This window comes from Pongo abelii, chromosome X (genome assembly GCF_028885655.2).
Source record: "Pongo abelii isolate AG06213 chromosome X, NHGRI_mPonAbe1-v2.0_pri, whole genome shotgun sequence".
Lineage (NCBI taxonomy): Eukaryota > Metazoa > Chordata > Mammalia > Primates > Hominidae > Pongo > Pongo abelii.
In genome coordinates, this window is record NC_072008.2 from 55229015 (window position 1) to 55248502 (window position 19488).

The window sequence follows — 19488 nt, forward strand, 5'->3', positions numbered from 1 at the left end:
CAAGTCACCCCCACACACAGGAGATTCACCCCATGCATCTCACCGCATCAATCTCATTCAGGGCCTTCCACTGCTCATAGGGGACACCCAGGGCCTCAGCTGTCTGGATGGTCCTCTTCATGTGACTGGTCCACACCTTCAGGGAGCTGATGCCCTGGGACTGAATGAAGTTGGCCAGGGCATAGGCATACTAGGGTGTGGGGATGCAGAGGAGGAGAGAAGGGGAAAAGGAGAGGTGAGAGAGAGCAGGGTGGCCATCAGAACAAACTCAGATCTGCCACAAATTGAGTGGTGATGAACAAGCAGAGCAAAGAGTTTAAATGTTCCAAATTTATAAAAAGCCATACTCTTTCCCATGTGATGGTGGGCCAAGGGAATAGAAAAGAGCATGACAGAGAGACAGAGTGTGTGTGTGTGTGTGTGTGTGTGCACGCTCATTTGACGATTGCTCACCGAAGCCCCTACTTGGTTATTCACTCATTCAAACAGGCCCACCTCTAATATTTGTGGAGCCTGGGACAAGAGTACCAATGGAGGCACTCCATGCACAGTCTCTCTCTCCATTTCTGGCTCTATCCTGCACTTCTATGTGCCTTTAGTACATGCTTGTGGATAACCAAGTCACATGACCGAGTTCTGTCCACATTTCCACCTCCACTGATCCCTATGCTCCACAAACAGCAACCCCTTGGTCATGTGATATGGCCTGACCTCAAGTGGACAGACTCTAGGATAGGCCCATGTAGGCACTGAAAGCGGACTCTAGATAATAAGGGCGAAGAATTCTAGGGTTGGGGGTACCCAGAGTATGGACTGGAAGTAGGGGTTGTGGGATTTGAGATACATTACTTTTTGACACTGTGAACACTTATTGCTTAAGCAGGGTTCCTGGTACCCAGGTTCTAAGGGCATTCACACAAGTATTGAGTGTTCATGGCCCTGTGCTGGGTGCTGGGGTGTTCTTGTTCTCAAGACATGGCCAGTCCAGTAAGGGAAACACTGGCAGCACCGAGGGGAACCATAAAGGGCTGTGGGAGCCCAGAGGAGCTAGTGGTTTCCTCCTCTGTGTATAGGTGTGTTGTTAACTGTCGATGGCATGTGTTAGGAACATCTGCACAGGTGCATAGGTCCAGGCACACATTTCTATATGCGGCTATAGGCGTTTCATACATACATTTCATTATGGACATGAGTCAGGAGTCAGCGTGCTCTGGTGGAAGAAGCCCTTGACAGGGAGGTATGAGCCGTAGGTTAAACTCCCTCAGCGCCCTTACATGGTCCCCTGTTCCCTTGGACACATCCCTGCCCCTCTCTGGCCTCATATCCAAAGAGCACTGGCTCACCTGGCCTGCTGTCTGGGGGCCGCACTTTAGATAGTGGATGGGGAGCACCCAGACCACAGCCTGGTACAGTGGGTGCTGCACAAGTGAGAGCTACCTCGACGGGGAGGTGCTTTGTAAACTGGGCCTGGTGCTCTGTGAGAAGCGTCAAGGTGGCGCCAGCTGTGTGCATGCACACACACACAGGTTTGTGTGCAGGGAGGCATGCCCTGTGGAGACAGCCACGTGTCCAGCTGGGCTCCGAGCTGTGTGGGCAGGGCCGGTCTGGCTCCACCCAAGACGGCCGTGGCTGCAGGGGCTGCCATGGGCTGGGGTCACACCTCCAGCAGCCTCTGACTCTGCTCTGAGGAGCGGGACATGAGGGAGTCACAGATCAGTGTCTACCTCGAGGGGAGGCTGTCAGTCTGGAGGTAGCAGAAAGGGAGACACCAGGGCGTGGCCATCCACGGTAGTGCCTTTCCTGGGGCACCCCCCCATCTCCAGTGGGGGAGCTGAGGGCATGCCAGTAGGCCCGGCTTTCAGTCCTGGCTCTGTCTCATCCTGGCTGCCTGCCCTGGGGCTTCTCTCTGCTTCTTCATCCATAAACTGGTGGCAGGAATGCCCACCCCACAGAACTGTGGTGAAGATGAAATGAGCCACACATGCGGAAGCAGATGGCACCGTGACTATGCATAGGTGTCCAATAAATGACAATCATGACAACTGTCCTTCCTGCACTTCATTTCCCACCTGTTCCATCCCCAAGCGGCCCTGCCAGCAGGAACAATACCTGTGCTAATAAGCCCAGGCACAGGGCCAAATGCTGTGGAAATGGATCCCTGTATTCAGCCAGCAACCAGCCAGTAGGTCACTGTGCTGGGCTGGGGAGAAGATACTCAGGCCAGGAGAGCCACACATAGGCCAGAACTGGGAGAGCTGGAGCCCAGGGCATGGCAACCTGCCTGGGAGGGAGGAGAGGATGGGGAGGGCTTCCTGGAGCAGGTGCTGGGCCTTGGAAGGGAGTGGGGAGGGCAGGAAGGACACTGTCATGAGTGGGGACAGGGGCTGCCAGTGTGACACCTGCGTTGGGGTAAGGCCGGGAAGGCAGAATTGGGGAGAAGAGTGATTCAAGGGTGGGTCTCTCAGGGCAGCTGTCTGTGCCACTGACAGTCACCCACTGACAGAGGAGACAGAATAGGGTAGACTAGGTGGGGGAGCTGCACCAGCAAAGGCACAAAGTCATGAGAAAGATGAGGCAACCAGTCAGGCAGGGCCAAGGGAGTCACTGTCATGGAGCAGCTGGCTTTGGGCAGGCCTTGGGTGCCAGGGCCAAGCTCTTAGACCTGCAGAACAGGTGGCATTGGGAGCCATTCGGCGGCTGGGTCGAGACTGAGTGGCTGATGGGTGGAAGAGCAGGAGTGATGGAATCTGCTTCTACCCCATCCCTGGGTCATCCCACCTCAGGACCCAGAATGTGGCCACCACTACACCTCCAGCCCACCTAGGACAGCCCAGCCAACCCATCTGGGTGTGTGTGGCCCACCCTACCTGCTTGCCGCGAACTGAGAGGCCAGAGTCACCTCCGATGCGGCCTCTGATGTTGAGTTCACTCTCACCATGTCGGCATAGGTAGATGGAGCGAGGTGTAACATGGATATTCATGAGGTAGTAGACTGTGCGGCTCTGGATGTGATCCTGCACTCGGTTCACCATGTAGCGTGTGCCCACGTCGAAGATCTTGATGTAGGACAGGTGGCTGGGCCAGACCCAAGCAGGAGCAAGGGCAGCTCAGGGGCTAATGGTGGTAGGGTTGACCCCGAGAGAAACTCCGAACCACACACCCTTTCAAACCTCTTCCACAACCCAGCTGTCACCTAATGTGATGCCATGCCTTGCCCTGTACCGAGTACCTGTCCTAGAGACTTGGTTATTGGCCACCCAAAGGAGCTCATTGCATGCTACCATTTCCCCGTCTCCTTCCTTCAGCCTCAACTTGAGCCAAACTGCCTTTTCACCTTCACTCATCCTATTACAGGCAGCTGGGTTCTCTCTTCTGTGGTTCATACCCCTAACATAGTCAGAGAGAAGCAGTATCCTTTGCATCCCTGGCTAGCTCCAATGTCTTACTGGCAGCTCCTGACCTGTTCACTCCCCTACCCTTTCCCTTTCTGATCCTGAGTTGAGCTCTTCACTCCTTTTTTTTTTTTAGCCTCTGCTACATATTGTCCTTTATACTCTACACACAGCTACCAGATTGCGTCTGTGTGCATATGTGTGTCTGTGCATGTGTGTGTTTCTCTCCTCATTCAGAAGTGGGGTTGGCCTGGGTTATTTTCCTATTTGCTATGCAGTCAACAAACATACTCCAAACATACTCCTCTGTTCTAGGCATTGTGCTTGGCATGGAGACCCACTGTCTGTGCTTTGGGAGCTCTCTGGCCAGTCAGGAACAAATACTTGGAAACACATGATCAGTGCTCAACATTCATTCCATAAATAGTCACTCCCTCTAAGGTGTGCCAAGTAGTGGGGCATGGGGATACAGAGGTGGTCCACAACATCATTGGGGAACTTGTGGTCCTTGTCCCAAGTTCCTTACTGTATCCTCAATTCTGTGCTCTGTCATGAACTAATACCTATATAATGAATGATATTTAAACTGTTCAACCACCTGTTTGTGTAGAAGCTGGAGGGTGGAGTATAGGCACTGACTAATCAGAAGACTAGAAACATGGAGCAAGACTTCTGAGGCCTATGCCGTACCAGGCATTAAATCCTTTAGTTGTTGCCCTGTACAGAGTTCAGAGAAATCCCTGGGAAGAGGAGTGGAAGGCTGGGGCAATGGGGTGACACCAGCAGCCCTGGTTGCATGGTAACAAAACCAACTGAATGGAAAGAGCTGCACTGCACTAACTCGAGGCAGGTAAGGTTGCTGATAGGTTTGGTTTCAGAAAGCCTCTCCCTAGATCTTCCTAGAGAAGCCCTTTATGGCTGCACCACACTCATCATGCCCATCTGTGCCTAATGGCTTCCACAGGGCACTTGTATTTGTTGAACACTTTCTGTGCATCTGGCAGGGAGTGGGAACTTTTAAGTGCATGAATCCTCATAATATTGCTACAGAGCAGAAATTATCACCTCTGTTTCAAAGGTGAAGAAACTGAGGCATAGAGAGAGAAAGTGATTTTCCCAAGGCCACCTTCTCGGGAAGAAGAATCCCAGAATGCTCCCCTCTCCAATCACTTCTTCTAGAACCCTCAGAGCCTAGGGGTAGAAAATATCTGATGTAAACTTGTTGCCTGGCTACTGTCTGTTCCTAACACTAGGTCCTTTGAGGCTCTAGGAGCTTCCAAATTCCTCAGCTTAGTCTGATCTTCTGGTTTTGCCTTCTCACATTGGGCCCAGTTGGCCTCACTTTATGGTCCCATGCCCATACCCATATCTTCTCTGTTTCATTCTTGTCTTCATACCTTTGCTATTACATTTGGAATATTTTCTGTATTTCTCTATTCTTGTTCAGATTTAACTAGGCACTTACAAAGTGCTATTCTCTTTGCCCGATTTCCAAAGTTGAGCTGCTATGCATTTATACCTCAAGAGCCGGCATATTCACTCTCTTTTTTGAGATCACGATCATGTGAAGTCATTTAGAGGTGTTCCACACCAAAAATAGTAGAGTAGCTAATGCCTACCCTCATTCAAATTTTTAATTTTATTTAAAAAATTTAAAAATTTTTTAAAATTTTTATTTAAAATAAAAATTATAAACTACAGAATATGGGGAAGTCCTCCCAAGTTCTGGTTTTATATTTTTCCACTTTGACTACCTGGATGCTGTTTTTGAAATATCCAATATTATAAAAGCCTTTAAGCCAGCTGGGTGCGGTGGCTCATGCCTGTAATCCCAGCACTTTGGGAGGCCAAGGAGGGCAGATCATTTGAGGTCAGGAGTTTGAGACCAGCCTGGCCAACATGATGAAACCCTATCTCTAATAAAAATACAAAAATTAGCCAGGCACAGTGGCGGGCACCTGTAGTCCCAGCTACTCAGGAGGCTGAGACAGGAGAATTGTTTGAATCCAGGAGGCAGAGGTTGCAGTGAGCTGAGATCACACAACTGCACCCCAGCCTAGGTGACAGAGTGGGACTCTGTCTCAAAAAAATAAAAAAATAAAAAATAAAAAATACAAGTTTTTAAGATAGTTTTTTTCTTAGTTTGGTAGCCCCTATCTTGCTGGTAACCTCGGTGTAGTCTGCCTATTGGGTAATCCAGCTCCTTTAGACCTTCTTCCTTCAAGCTGGACTGGGTCCCATGTTCCTACAGCCCAGTTGGTTTACTGTCACGAGTTGTGACCAACTGTGTACTCATTGTCTTCTCCAACTAACTGGACATTCTGTCAAATCAGGGACAGCCCTTTCCTCTTTTGATTCCATGTTCAGGGCTGGGACCTGATGCATAGACTGTAAATGTCTGTTGATGGAAAAATGATGACATAAAGCTGACCTTCTAGATCTGTCTTCTTCTGGCCCCAACTAATTCATCAAACAGCAACCTAGCAACTGTAGGGTCTAGGCCCAGGGCTGGGGCTTTGTCAATGCCGTTCTTTCACTTACACCCTTCACCCCGGCCTTCAGGCTCCTTTCACCATATGCTGTTAGCCCATGTTGTGCCTTTGTGATAATTTTAAAAAGCTGTACTTTCCTTAGGGTCACACAGCCCTACTTCAGCACACATCTTGGTGAGAGAAGCGAGTGTACCCTTGACCAGGGTGCCTGTACAATGAACAGTCTGCACAACTGGGATATGGGTTCGAGTATATATTGTGCTACTGATTCATTCATTGTGTAGCCCAAGGTAAGACTTTGACTTGATCTGGGTCTCAGTTTCTCCATCTAAAGAGTGGGGCAGTAACAGTGCTCATTTCTTGGTACTTCAGTTGGGTAAGGCCACTCTTTAGATTTATTAGAGTGGTGATGACCATTTGAAGCCTCTTTATACTTCTCACTTGGGGTCTCTTATCATAATACATTTTCAAAGAGAGTAGGGTTCTGGGAACATTCTACATCTAAAACTCACATCTGCTGTCTCCTATCTTTAGTTGGTATTATGACAGAGCATTTCTTTTTTTTTTTTTAAATGGGTCTTCTCATATGTCGAAGCACTATAGAAGCTATCCGAGGATAGAAGCCACCTCTTTTGCCCCTATTTATACCCCCTACATACACCACTGCCCAAAGGGTCCAAATACTTGTTGATTGATGAGACATGGGAGTGTTGTGAAAAGAGAAATGACTAGGAGACAGAACATGTAATTAGAATCCTAGCTCTACCCCTTGTGGTAGGAGCTTGGGAAAGTAATTTCAGCTCTCTAAGACTCAATTTCTTTTTATTGAAATTTTATGATCATAAGACTTATCTCAGCCTCCTTTACAGGAGTCCTAGAGGATTAAATGTAAGAAAGAAGGTAAACATGTTTGGAAACTGAAGTGTCATTCATGTGTGAAGAACACTTCTGTAATAATAATCTCAACACCCACAGGAGGGGGGCATTTGTTCCCAGGGTCCTGAACTGTTCATATTGCTCAGGAAAGCACTATTTTAGTTATCTTAGGAACACCTTACACATCAAGGAATCAGAGCTGAAAGGATCCTTGAAGAAAGATCATCAAGTTCAGTTTCCTAATATTACAGATAGAGAAGTTGAGGCCCAGAAAGGGAGGATATTTACTCTAGGTTCTACAGGATATCAAAACTGGGTGAAAGATCTAGACCTTGACTTTGGGGTGCTGGCTCTTACCTGTCCAGTTCCTCATCCAAGGGTTGGTAGTTGACCTCATAGCACTCAATTCTCTTTAGAAAGTCTTCCAGAACCTTTTCCCGGTCACAGTCTATATAATCAGGGCTGCCAAGTTTCACTTGCTGGGAGCAGGGAGAACAGAGGTATCAAGGGAGACATTGGGAGACAGTCGGTTTTCTTTGGAAGGTCCCTTAGAGACCATTGAGTACAAGATGCCTCATTATAAAGATGAGGAAATTGAGACCTGGAGAACACATCTTGCCCAAGTTTACAAAAATCAGCCAATTGAAAAGAAGCTGGTTGTGTGACTCCTCATTCCTAATCTCAAACAAGGCCTGTTACATTTTACTCAGTCCCAGAGCATACACTGCTCATAAAAGAAGAACATTTATAAGACGACCAGAAATTGTGATATGAGAAATGGCTGAAGAAGAGGAACTAGAGATCTTGGCCAGGGGTCATTATGGCTTACATGTATCAAGTGTTTACCGGGAGATTATGACGTGCTGTCTTTGGATTTCTGAAGACTGGCCTCTCCTAATCCACCAATACCCACGTCTCCTCCCACAGTCCTCATCTCAGGTACTGGCACTATCACCTACCCAATCATATGATCCTAAATGGAACCTGGGAGTCATCCTAGATGTCTGTCTTTCTATCATCCCTCACCTCTTAGCAGGTACCAAATCCTCTCCACTCTATCATCTCCTCCAAATATCCATTCTTTCTTGCTTGTGCTCACTATAGCTTTGTGCCCAATTACTTTGTCTATATTCTTTTTACTTCTAATTTATTCACCATACTGGCAGCCAGAAGGGTATTTCTAATATGAACATCTGGCCAAAGTATTCTCCTGCTTAAAGCCCTTCTACATTTTGTCATACCTTTTAGAAAAAAGTGTGAATTATTTTAGCAGGTGGCTCATGGCTTGTCATGATTGGGCCCCAAATTATTTCTTCATCCTTATCTCCCATGGCTCCCTTATTCCTCCACACATTTGGCTTTAGCCAATTTAAGCTACTTATAGTTCTCCGGAGATGCCATACTTAGTATATGCTTATATCCTTATTTTCCATTCTTCACCCACCAAATTCCTATGTGTTCTTCAAGGAACCATTCATTTTAATTTTACCTCCATTAGGAAGGCTTCCCTGATTTCTGCCCCCATGCAAAGTTAGGCCCTCATCACTGTCTTCCCAAAGTTCCTCTGTTCCCTCATATCACCTCAGTTCTCAGAGTTCTGTATATACACTTGCCAGTCTTCCTTACGAGACTGTGTGCTCAAGGGAAGGACTCTCCACTATCCATATATATGTCTCTAATGCCCAGAATGGCCAAGCCCAGGTATATAGTCAATTTCTATTGAATCAATAGATAGATAGATAGATGGGAGGATGAGGAAGGAAGGGAGTAAATGGACATGCTGTATGTCCCAAAAAGTTAAAAAAATGACTGATTAATAAAAATTACAGGGAGGCAGATTCCAGCTTGACTGGACCGCCTTTGTTGAAAGCAATGGGCCTCTTATCATTGCAGGTATAAAAAGAAAATCTAGATATACATTTAGGTAAGATTTCAAGTATCTGATGGAGGGTAGAAGAAAATTATCCTTAAGGTCTCTTCTGTTCTTGAGCTCCAGTAATTTGATGAAGTAGGGAACAACAAAATGTGGTAAATGACCTAGTTCTAGACCACATGCCTAGAATCTAAGAGCAGTGATAGTTCTGGTATGAATTTTGGGGCAGAATAAAAAATGTAGGCTTTTGAGGCAGACAGCCAAGCCTGAGGTCCAGTCCCACTTCCATCCCTTTCTATCTGTATGAATCTTTGACAATTCATTTATCATTTTGGAACCTCAGTTTCCTCTCTCTAACATGGAAATAATCTCTAATATGCAGTTTTGTTGTGAAAATTAATGACAGTCAAGTTTGGTATCTGGAGCATACAAAGGGCACTATATATGTTGGCTTCATTAAAATTAATAGAGTCATTGTAGGCCAGGATGGTTAGGGAATGCTTCCTATGAAAACTCAGAGGAGAAGATCAGGGAGGAATACTTTCTTTAATCTCATGGAGTTGCCTTAGGCATAATCTCACCTCTGCCTTAGGCATGATCTAAGCCTAAGGCAGAGCAAAGTGGAAAAGTAACTGGTGGTCCTTACCCTGATGTTTTCTGCAATTATGCCAGGGTCATTACAAATGGACTCAATGAAAAACACCTATAAAAGAAACAGAAAAGAGATTTCCAGCAGGAAATTATGTTTGGTAGGAGCTGAACATAGCTTTACTCCTTTTCAATGGCTCTAAGTCATCTCCAGGGGCATCTCTGACAACATAATGCTTTCATACAGTGGTACTTTCAGGCTTCTGAGTTTCATGAGGCAGATTGGCTCTAAATTGAATGACCCCAGATTGTTGTTTTATATCTTTACTGGGTTTAGGTCTTGTATAAGTTCTTTGTAGTGACTCTCTCCACTCTTTCCCCATAGCCAGCCTGTCTGCAGTCATCTTCCATTGCCTAATGTGGCACCCCTCCTTTCTTGTTCTGCTTTGCTGCTTCTGACTATATCCTGGAAAGTTAGAGAACCAAATTAAAATGTTGAGCTTACGGTTGCAGATTTGGCTGCTCTGAGTCCCCTGGTTTGCCTTTCTTTGGGGTTTGTGCTGGAGAAATAGGCTCTAGATAAGAGTTGGAGTGTTACCATACCTTGTAACCATGTTCTTTTGCAAACTGCAGGATCAGTGACCGTCGTTCTCTGGTAGTGTTGGTGGCATCAAAAACCTAGAGGCAGGTAATAAGATTGGCTTACTCTGAGTCTGGTGCTAACAGAACACCTACTCTTTTCCCATCCCTGTGCTAAGTGGAGGGCTTCCATATGGAGGTAGAACTTGAACAAGGTCTTGAAGGATAGAAAGGATTCATGATTGCCTTATGACAATTTCACAAGCACATATTGGGCCCATATGGTCTGTCCAGAAATGTATGCTACCCTGTGAGTGTAATAAGGCAAGAGGAAATTGTGGGTTTTTATTAGGGTCATTTTATAGGTGAGGTAACTGAGGTCTAGAAGAACTTGGCTTGACCAAAGTCACCGAGAGTTGCTGACAGAGCAGAGCTAGAACTGGTTCTCTCAATTCCTAGCTGAAGCTTCTTCCTTCCTTATCACTTTAGAAGCCCTCAAAAACAGGAAACAATTCCCAGTCCTCAGCACCTGAGATTGGACCATTTGCATATTTGAGAATCTCCTCCCCTTTTATAATTTGCAAATCCTAGCCAAAATATTGACTAGATATTTAGGTAAGTCTCTATAACTCAAAACGGTTTGTACTGCAGTTTTAAATTCTAATATAGTCCTGCTGAATTATTGGGGGTAGACTGGTAGCGTATAGTGGTTAAGAGCAGGGATTCTGAAGCTACACAACCTGGATTCCACTTCTGGCCCTGCCAGGTATACGTTGTACCACCTTGGGAAATTATTTAATGTCTCTGTGAACCATTCTTCTGGGCTCTGAATTGGGGCATAATAACAACACCTATCTCAAGGGGGGAACATAAAACTAAATTATTAATATATGCAAATACTCAGAACATAATGTTCTGTACACATTAGTAAATTTTCAGTACATATTAGCTAATTCCCTTCCCAGTAGTTACCCAAGGAAAAAATAAAAAATTTCTTTACCGCAACATGACCTTCCTCACGGCTGAGATAGTTGTGAACATCCTTCAGGGCTGCCAGGGCACACTGCCTGAAATAGACCAGGAAAGAAAAAGAGGCAACCCTTATCCCCCAGGATGGATTTCTCTCTCATTGTCTGCAGTATCTTCTGTACCATCTCTCATGTCTTAGACTAACTTATCATGTATTGAACATCTACACAGGGTGCCCTACGCTTTAGGCACCATGCTAAGCACAGAGGGGTCAAACAGTTGAAAGTGGCTCTGTGTGCACAGCTTACCCAGTTTAGGGGAAGGTATAAAGTGACACAATCAGGAAAAGCTGAGCAATGACAGAAGCCATAATATTAAGGGCTCCAACCCTTGAGCTAATGGAACTCAAGCTGAACTGTTTTATGAACCCAAGTAGAGCATGTGGTCTGTGAAGTAAAAGGCATTCCTGGCATGGGTAACACACAAGCATGACAGTGGCAATGTATTTATGCTTTCAGCAAAAATCTCTTTAGTGATTACTCACTGCTGGGTTCTATAATGAGGGCATAAGGCCCAGGCTCTATTCTGCAAGTACTCAGAGTCTTGTAGTGCAGAGAGACCTTGAGGTTGAACTGATGAGACTACAGAAACTAGAGTAGGCCAAGCTATTGAGATTCTTGCCTCAAATGCTAAGCTGAGAAGTTTCTACTCTCTCCTGTCAGAAGTAGAAGACCATTAAAGGTGCTTGATAAGTGGATGGTTATGACCAGAAACAGGATTTGGGCAGGAACATGGAAGGGCTGTTCCAACTACTGTTTGAGAGTCTAGAGGGCCTCCTTTCTGGTCCAGATTATTCTGCCCTACTCCTCCAATATCTGAACAAGAGCCTTTCAGCCATGAGACAGCACAGGTTCCTAAAATATTGGGTACTTACTTCCTGATTTGCAGGGCCTCCATGTTGTCTGGAAGAAAGAATTCATAGTTCTTGTAGCTCACTGCCTCTCGTCGATATTGGCCTAAATTAAACACTGAAAGCAGGGAGCGCCAGTGAAGAGGTTGGGAAGATCCCAGTGGCCAAAAAATGTCCTTGCTAGGAGGGACCTCAGAGGTAGAAGAAGGCATAATTTGTAGCTATAAAATGTGCTTTTAAAACTTCAAATTATGGCTACCAGTTTATTTATTCCTCACAACAGCCCTGCAAAGTAGAGATCACTATTACCATTTTATAAATGAGGAAACTGAAAGTTCAGAGATGGGAAATAATTTGCACAGTTATTTCCTATCTGTGGATATCTGAGATTCAAACCCAGGTCTATTTGGCTCCATAGCTGGTGGTCTTTCCATTATTCTACTTTATCATAAATGCCAATTCTTAAAATGCCCTACTCCAGTGGAAAGATGAAGAAATGGAGATCTAGGGAGTAAAATTAATCACCAAGGGTCAAACAGTGAGTGAGCTGGTGACAGATATAGACTGGACCTCCTGACTTCTAGTCCAAAGTTATTTTATTTTTCTATATTATGAGGAAGATTTTAAATCTAGATCTCTAGGCCATACTTTCCCACTTGCAATGATGAAAAACTAGAGAGGAGGGAAGGAAAGGAGGAGAAAGAAGATAAGCAGCCAAAGAGTTAATATTTCATTCACTCATCTAACAAATACTTTTTGACTCCTACTCTGTGAAGCAGGGTATGAGCTCTGGGTCTCAGGGATTAGCCCGATCTTCATGATGGGGCCCTTAAGGCACTCACAGTCCAACAGGTAACACAGTGAGTAAACCAGTAAATGGAGAGCTCCCACAGAGTTTGTTAAATGCTCTGACAAAGAAAATATGAAGCCATGGAAGACAGTGAGAGGGAAGGAAAGACTAATTGTACTTGGAATGATCTGAGAAGGTTTCACCATTTGAACCAGGCTTTTTAGGGTAGGCACCTTTTACAGGCAGATATGGGCAGCGGGAGTCAGGAACAAAGGCATTCCAGGTAGAGGAACAGCTTGAGCAAGAGTATGGCATTGGCAGAAGGAAGAGCATGTTTGGAGGATGGTGAGTCATCCACTATAGCTGAGGCCTGAGATGCTGGAAGGGGCCAATTGTGGCGGGCCTTGAACAACAGGCTAAGGAGCTTGGATTTAAACCTGCAGGCCAAGGGGACCTTTGGAGGCCACAGGCATGTTCAGCTTTGTGCTTTGAAATATGACTCTGGAGGCCTTTGAGAGAATTGAGTGGAGTGAAGAAGATAGAAAGCAGGGGAATCAGAAACCCTGAACCCATGATGGGGCCCTTAATGCAGAAACCCATCTGCCAGTGTCCCATGTGCCTCTACACTCAGCAGATTTTCCTGAGAGCTTGCAGTCCTCCATGAGAGCTGCTCCTTCTCTCCTTCCCTTCTGCCAATGTCTTATTCCTCCTACAAGACTCAGCTCAAACATATCCTATGTAGGAAGCTTTCCTTGCCTTCCAGTTGGCAAATCCCTTTGTGATTTCATACAGCACCCTGCTCCTGCTCTAGAATTCCTAGATGATATGAGGTATTCTTATACATCCCAGCTAAACTCAGAACTCCTCAAGGACAGGGTGTGAGTCTCAACCAGTTTTGTATCCCCATTGCCTAGCAGGAGTTTGGGCACATGGAAAACCATTGGGAAACTCTTCACCAGTGAATTAGATAAAGAGAACATAGATGAACGGAAAGAAGAAATGGGAAAAAGAAACAAAAATTGGGGAGAGGAAGGAAGGGGGGAGAGATAGAGGGAAGCGGGGCAGAGAGACAGGATGTTGAGATTAACAAGAAAAAGAAGGAGACAAAAAGAATGGAGAAAAGGAGACTATAGGGCTAACATGGGATTCTTTTCTCTTCCAATCAGTAGAATCATGCATTAGATTTGGCACAGTGAGTATCAGGCTTAGAATCAAATAGACCTGGGTTCATATCCTGGTTCTGTAACTGGCCATATGCCCTTAGACAAGGCACTTCACTCCTTGGGCCTTAATTTCCTCAACTATGAAATGGTGAAGAAGTGGTAATGCTAATAAAAGTAGTAATATTGGTATGGCAATAATAGTAATGGCAATAAAAATAGTATGTTACTCACAGGGTTGTTTTGAGGTCATGGAACTTCTTGAGAGAAGACATTTAATCTTAATACTAGTTTTCCTATGCTTAGCACCTACAGTAGTGTTGGGCACAAAGTATGTGCTCAAGGAGTTATAAAATGTGTAAGAATGTAGTAATAGTGATAGCAGTAGTCCTAATGCTGGTAATAATAATGATGGGGCGTTTCTGGTATTGAGGACTTTGGCCTTCTACCTAAGTAAGGTTTTCAGCCAGTAGCTTTTGTGGGGTTGTTGAACAAAGGCTTTCAGAGACATACCTTTAGTTGGTGTTCCTATCCAGTTGAGATATCGTGTGAGCTTCGTGGAGATATAGGTCTTGCCTCGAGCTGGTAAACCCACCATGATCACCATTGTAGGGGAATTGGTAAACTGGGGTATGGATGCTGAAAAATAAACAGACCCTCAAAAGCTTATCCTCAGATTCATAGGCTCTTCTGGTATTAGGCCAGAAATGTAGAGTTGTAAAGAACATGTCTCCCACCATTACAATAAGGAAAAAACTGGGAAAGTGAAAATTAAGAACTTCTCTCAGACTCATCAGAAAACTGAGGTTGCAGTACCACAAACCTGTAGAAACAACCATCTTCAAGGGAGCCACAGGACCAGGCATTTTCTTACCTGGTGCAGATACCACTGAACAACATACAAACTCATAAGAAGATTCAGCTAAAAATTATGATGAATTGCTAAAGGCTGGTTATGTGCTAGTGTGAGAATGTGAAGCCTGTAGGGGCTGCAGACATAGGCAATTTTGCACCCCTTTGCAGAGTTTTCCTCCAGGAACTCCCCCAGGTGCTGACAAGAAAGACTGAGAAGAATCCTGAGAAAGATATCCTGTAGTTCTGGCTTGGGGAGAACAGTACAATAGCTGTTGCTGAAATTCTGCACAGACTATTTTCTCTGTATTCTCTATGGAGCAAAAGCCTTACTATTCAGGGAAAAGGCAACAAAAACTAGCTTGAAAGTACTGGGAGAAACTCACTGCAGCTGGCAGAGCAGAATGGCCAACATCACTGAAACTCTGCCCATACCAATCTACCTTATCTTCCCAAAGGGAAAAAAGTCTTAGTCCTCAGAAGAAAGGGCAACAGAAACTGAGGGCACTGGTGAAAACTCACTACAGCTGGGGGAGAAAATTGAAAAAAAAAAAAAGAAGTCCTAACCCAGGAGGGGCAGGAAAATGTGCTAAGCCCACTTGGGTTAGAACATAGGAGGAGGGGCAGGAACACTTGTGAAGGTCATACCTCCCACACTCAGGGTAAGCCTGCCTAAGACTGAGACTTAATCAGCATAGCATAGAATGTCCCAGCTCCCCATTCCCCCACTACCAGGCTAAAAAGCATCAGTAAAAATAATAGTGGAATACATCTATAAGAGATTTAAGAGATATATTATCTCCAGGGTGTAGCACAAAGGGCAGAATCAAGGCAAGGAATAAAAACAATGTCTGAAGAGAAAAGCAATCATTAGGACCAGAGTAAGTTATGACACAGATGTCGGAAATATCAGACAAGGAATTTGTTTATTTATTTGGATTATTTTGCTTTCTTTTTTTACATTATAGATTCAGGGGTTATATGTGCAGGTTTGTTACCTGGGTATATTGCGCAATGGTGGGGTTTGGGCTTCAAGTGAACCCATCACCCAAATAGCGAACATAGTACTCACTAGGTAGTTTTTCAACTCTTGCTCCCTCCCACTGTTCCCCCTTTTGGAGTCCCCTTTGTCTACTGTTTCCATCTTTATCAGATAGGAAACTTAAAGTAGCTATGATTAGTATGTTAAAGGCTCTATTGGAAAAAGTTTATCATGAAAGATCAGATAGGTAATTTCGGCAGGGGGGTGAAAAGTATAAGAAAGAATCAAATATAAATGGGAGAGAAAAAAACACAGTAACAGATCTGAAGACTATCTTTGATGTGCTCATCAGTAGACTCCGCACAGCTGAGGCATCAGTGAACTTGAAGATAGCTCAATAGGGATCACACAAACTGAAAAGCAAAGAGAAAAAAAGAGCAAAAAAAGAAAACAGAACAAAACATCCAAGAACTGTGGGACAATATCAAACAGTATAACATATACGTATTTAGAACACAAGAAGGGGAAGAAAGAATAAGGCAGAAGAAATATTTGAAGACATAATGGCCAAAATTTTCCAAATTAATGATTGACACCAAACCACAGATTCAAGAAGCTCAGAGAACACCAACCAGGGTAAATACCAAAACCAACCAAAAACCACACCCAGACAACATCAAATTCAAATTGCAGAAAATCAAGACAAAAATAAAATCTTGAAGATTGCCAGGAAGAAGGCGGTAGGTGGGGAACATCTTACCCACAGAAGAACAAAGAGAAGAATTATACCAGACTTCTTGTCAGAAACCACATAAGCAAAAAGACAGTGGAATTAAACCTTTAAAGTATTGTAAGAAAAAAATGCCAATCCAGAATTCCAAGTTCTGCAAAAATATCCTTCAAAAATTAAGATAAAATACTTTTTCAGACAAACAAAAACTGAGGAAACTCAACATCAGCAGACTGTCTTACAGTCTAAATATTAAAGGAAATTCTTCAGACAGAGGGTTATGATATAGGTCAGAAAATTGGGTGTACATAATTAAAGGAAGAGTGTTGCAAAAGGAATAAATGAAGAAAAATATAACTATCATATTCTTAATTGTTCTAAAATATAACTGATCGTTTAAAGCAATAATAGTACCAATGTATTATATGTTTATTGCATTTGTAAAAAAATAATGGAATACAACAATGAAACAAAGAATGGAAGGAAGGAATTGGGGATAGTCTTGTACTACACACATGAAGCAGTATAGTATTATTTAAAGGTGAGCCAAATTATATAAAAATGTACATTACAAACTTTATGGAAATGACTAAAAAAGTTTCTTTAAAAGATACCTAAATAATAAATAAATACATGAGACAAAATGGGATCATACAAAATGACCAAATAAAATAATGAAAGGCAGAAAAAAGAGGGAAAAAGGAAACAAAAGCCAAATACAGTAAATAGAAAACATCAAGAACAAATAATATAATGAAAAGAAAACAGAAAGATGGTAGATTTTAATCTAAGTATATTGATAATCACTTTAAATGTGAATCGACTAAACATTCCAATTAAAGACCAAGGTGGTCAGATTAGATTAAAAAGTAGGATCCAACTACATGCCATTTACAAAACATATATAGTTGAGTCCAATTCTCAGACCTTTTATCTCTCACTAACTCAAATATAAAACTCTGATAGAATGCATGGACAACTATATGAAAATTGAAAGGTAAATCTAAGTAGGTAGATCAGAGAAGACACCAGAGTTTGAAGTACCAACTAAACAATTGCAAATTCAACATTACTTTTCCCCCATTCAGTATCCTGAGCCTGAATTCAACATGGTGTGCAATCCAAAATGAGCATTGTTTAGCAGACAGAGATGCAGGAGAAGTCTTGGAGTTTTGGCTCAAGGAATGTAAAAGAGAACTAAAATTCAGAGAGAGTGGGGGAAATCCATTGGGTTTCCTTCTTTGTTTCCACAGTGGAGGTAGTAAAAGCAAAGGTGGCTCAGAAGCAATAGTGGCCCAGAATGGGAGCCTCCAGGAATCAAAACTCTGTGGGATAAGGTCCTTCCTCTAGGTGAAGCCACGATGTCAAGAAGACACCTTTATACCAGTTTTTCCTCTCCCTCTCCCTCTCCCTCTAGTTCTCACTCTCCCTCTCCCTCTCTCGTCCTCACTCTCTCCTCCTGCTACTTGTTTCTGGAAATGCTACAACCATGACAGTGGGTAGTTTTTGAAGAGAAAACAGAAATGAGAGCCCAGGGAACTGGAAAGTACTGAAAAGATAAAGGAGAGGGAAGAGTTTTGAAAAAGCAACAGTGTAAAGTTGATTTGAACCCCAGGGCTTACCTCTGACTTGTGACTGCTTTGATCTTCATTAGCATACCAAAGATTTGGAAACTCAACTAGAAAGTACACCTCCACCCAAGTCTCAGACTAACCACTAGATGGTACACATGCAGGACAGACCTATATAGTACTGAAAAAGGCTTGAAAATTGAATTGATGTTGGAACCAAAATATATAAAAGGCTAAAACAAAAATATAGACCTTTTCCATAGGATATAAACAAGATACAGAATCTCAACACAATACTCACAATGTCCAGGATACAAACTACAATCCATCAGCATGCAAATAACCATAAAAGTTTCAATTAACATGGAAAAAGACAACAGACATGAATGATGAGATAACACATTAAATTATCTTAAATTAGCTATAATAAAAATGCTTGAATGAACAATAACAAGCGATTTTGGAACAAATATTTAAAACAGAAGCACTCAGTGAAGAAACAGAAGATATAAATAAGAATCAAATGGATATTTTGGACTAAAAATATAATAGCTGAAATAAAAACTCAGGAATGAAAGAGTAGATAGAAATTTCATAGGTGTTACAATGACAAGAGTATATAATAGCAATTCTAAACACATAAATTCGACAACATAGATGAAACAAATTCCTCAAAAAGCACAAACTGGCAAAACTTATCCAAAATGTAACAAATAATCTAAATAATCTAAATCCTTCTATAAATATTACTGAAATTGAATTTGTAATTAAACATCTTCCCCCAAAATACCCAGGTCCAGACGGTTTCACTGGCAAATTTTACCATTCATTTAAAGAAGAAATAGCATCAATTCTATACAATCTCTCTATGAAACTAGAAGACAGGAAAATACATATCAACTTACTCTGTGAGGCCAGCATTACCCTGATATAAAAACCGGAAAAATAAGTGATACAAAAAAAGAAAACTACAAATCAATATCCCTCATGAACATAAACATAAGAATCCTAAAAAAATGCAAATGAAATTTGGCTATATATAAAATAGATAATTAATATACCACAAGAAAGCATGGTTTTTCTCAGGAATACAAGGCTGGTTCAATATATGGAAATCAATCAAAGCAATCCATTCCAAAGATGTAAAACCCCATGGTATGGTTTGAATGCATCCTCCAAAGTTCATGTGCTGGAACTTAATCTCCAATGCAACAGCATTGAGAGGTGGGACCTTTAAGAGGTGATTAGGTCATGAGGGCTCTACCTTCATGAATAGAGGCTTCTGCCCTCATGAATGAATTAATGGCGTTAATAATGGAATGGCTTAGTTAACTCAGAAAACAGTTCCTGATCAAAGGATAAGTTTGGCCCCACACTCGCATGCACAGGCACACACATAAGCACGCTGTCTCTTGCCCTTTCACCTTCCACAATGGGATGAAGCAGCAAGAAGGCCCTCACCAGATGTGGCCACGTGATCTTGGACTTCCCAGCCTCCAGAACTGTAAGAAATAAATTTCTGTTCTTTATAAATTAGCCAGTCTGTGGTATTCTGTTTTAGCAGCACAAAATAGATTAAGATGCCCCAAATTATATCAGCAGATGAAAAAAAACTTTTTACAAAATACAATATCCATTCGTAATAAAACTCTTAGCAATTTGGAATAGAAGGGAGCTTCCTTAACCAGATGAAGAATAGTTACAAAAAATCTACAGCTAATATC

The 19488-nt window shown here is 43.0% G+C and overlaps 1 protein-coding gene across 1 annotated transcript in view; it reads right to left on the bottom strand.

The window, feature by feature from the left end:
• The window catches only part of PFKFB1 (6-phosphofructo-2-kinase/fructose-2,6-biphosphatase 1), a 56085-nt gene that overhangs the window by 15952 nt on the left and 20645 nt on the right, over positions 1 to 19488 (bottom strand). Inside the window, exons 2-9 of the mRNA XM_024240689.2 lie at positions 14143 to 14268; positions 11704 to 11797; positions 10801 to 10867; positions 9825 to 9899; positions 9280 to 9336; positions 7118 to 7239; positions 2868 to 3075; positions 44 to 190 (exon numbers count right to left, since the gene is read on the bottom strand). Of these exons, the coding sequence (XP_024096457.1) occupies positions 44 to 190; positions 2868 to 3075; positions 7118 to 7239; positions 9280 to 9336; positions 9825 to 9899; positions 10801 to 10867; positions 11704 to 11797; positions 14143 to 14268 (896 nt within the window). The remainder of the gene's footprint in view (positions 1 to 43; positions 191 to 2867; positions 3076 to 7117; positions 7240 to 9279; positions 9337 to 9824; positions 9900 to 10800; positions 10868 to 11703; positions 11798 to 14142; positions 14269 to 19488) is intronic.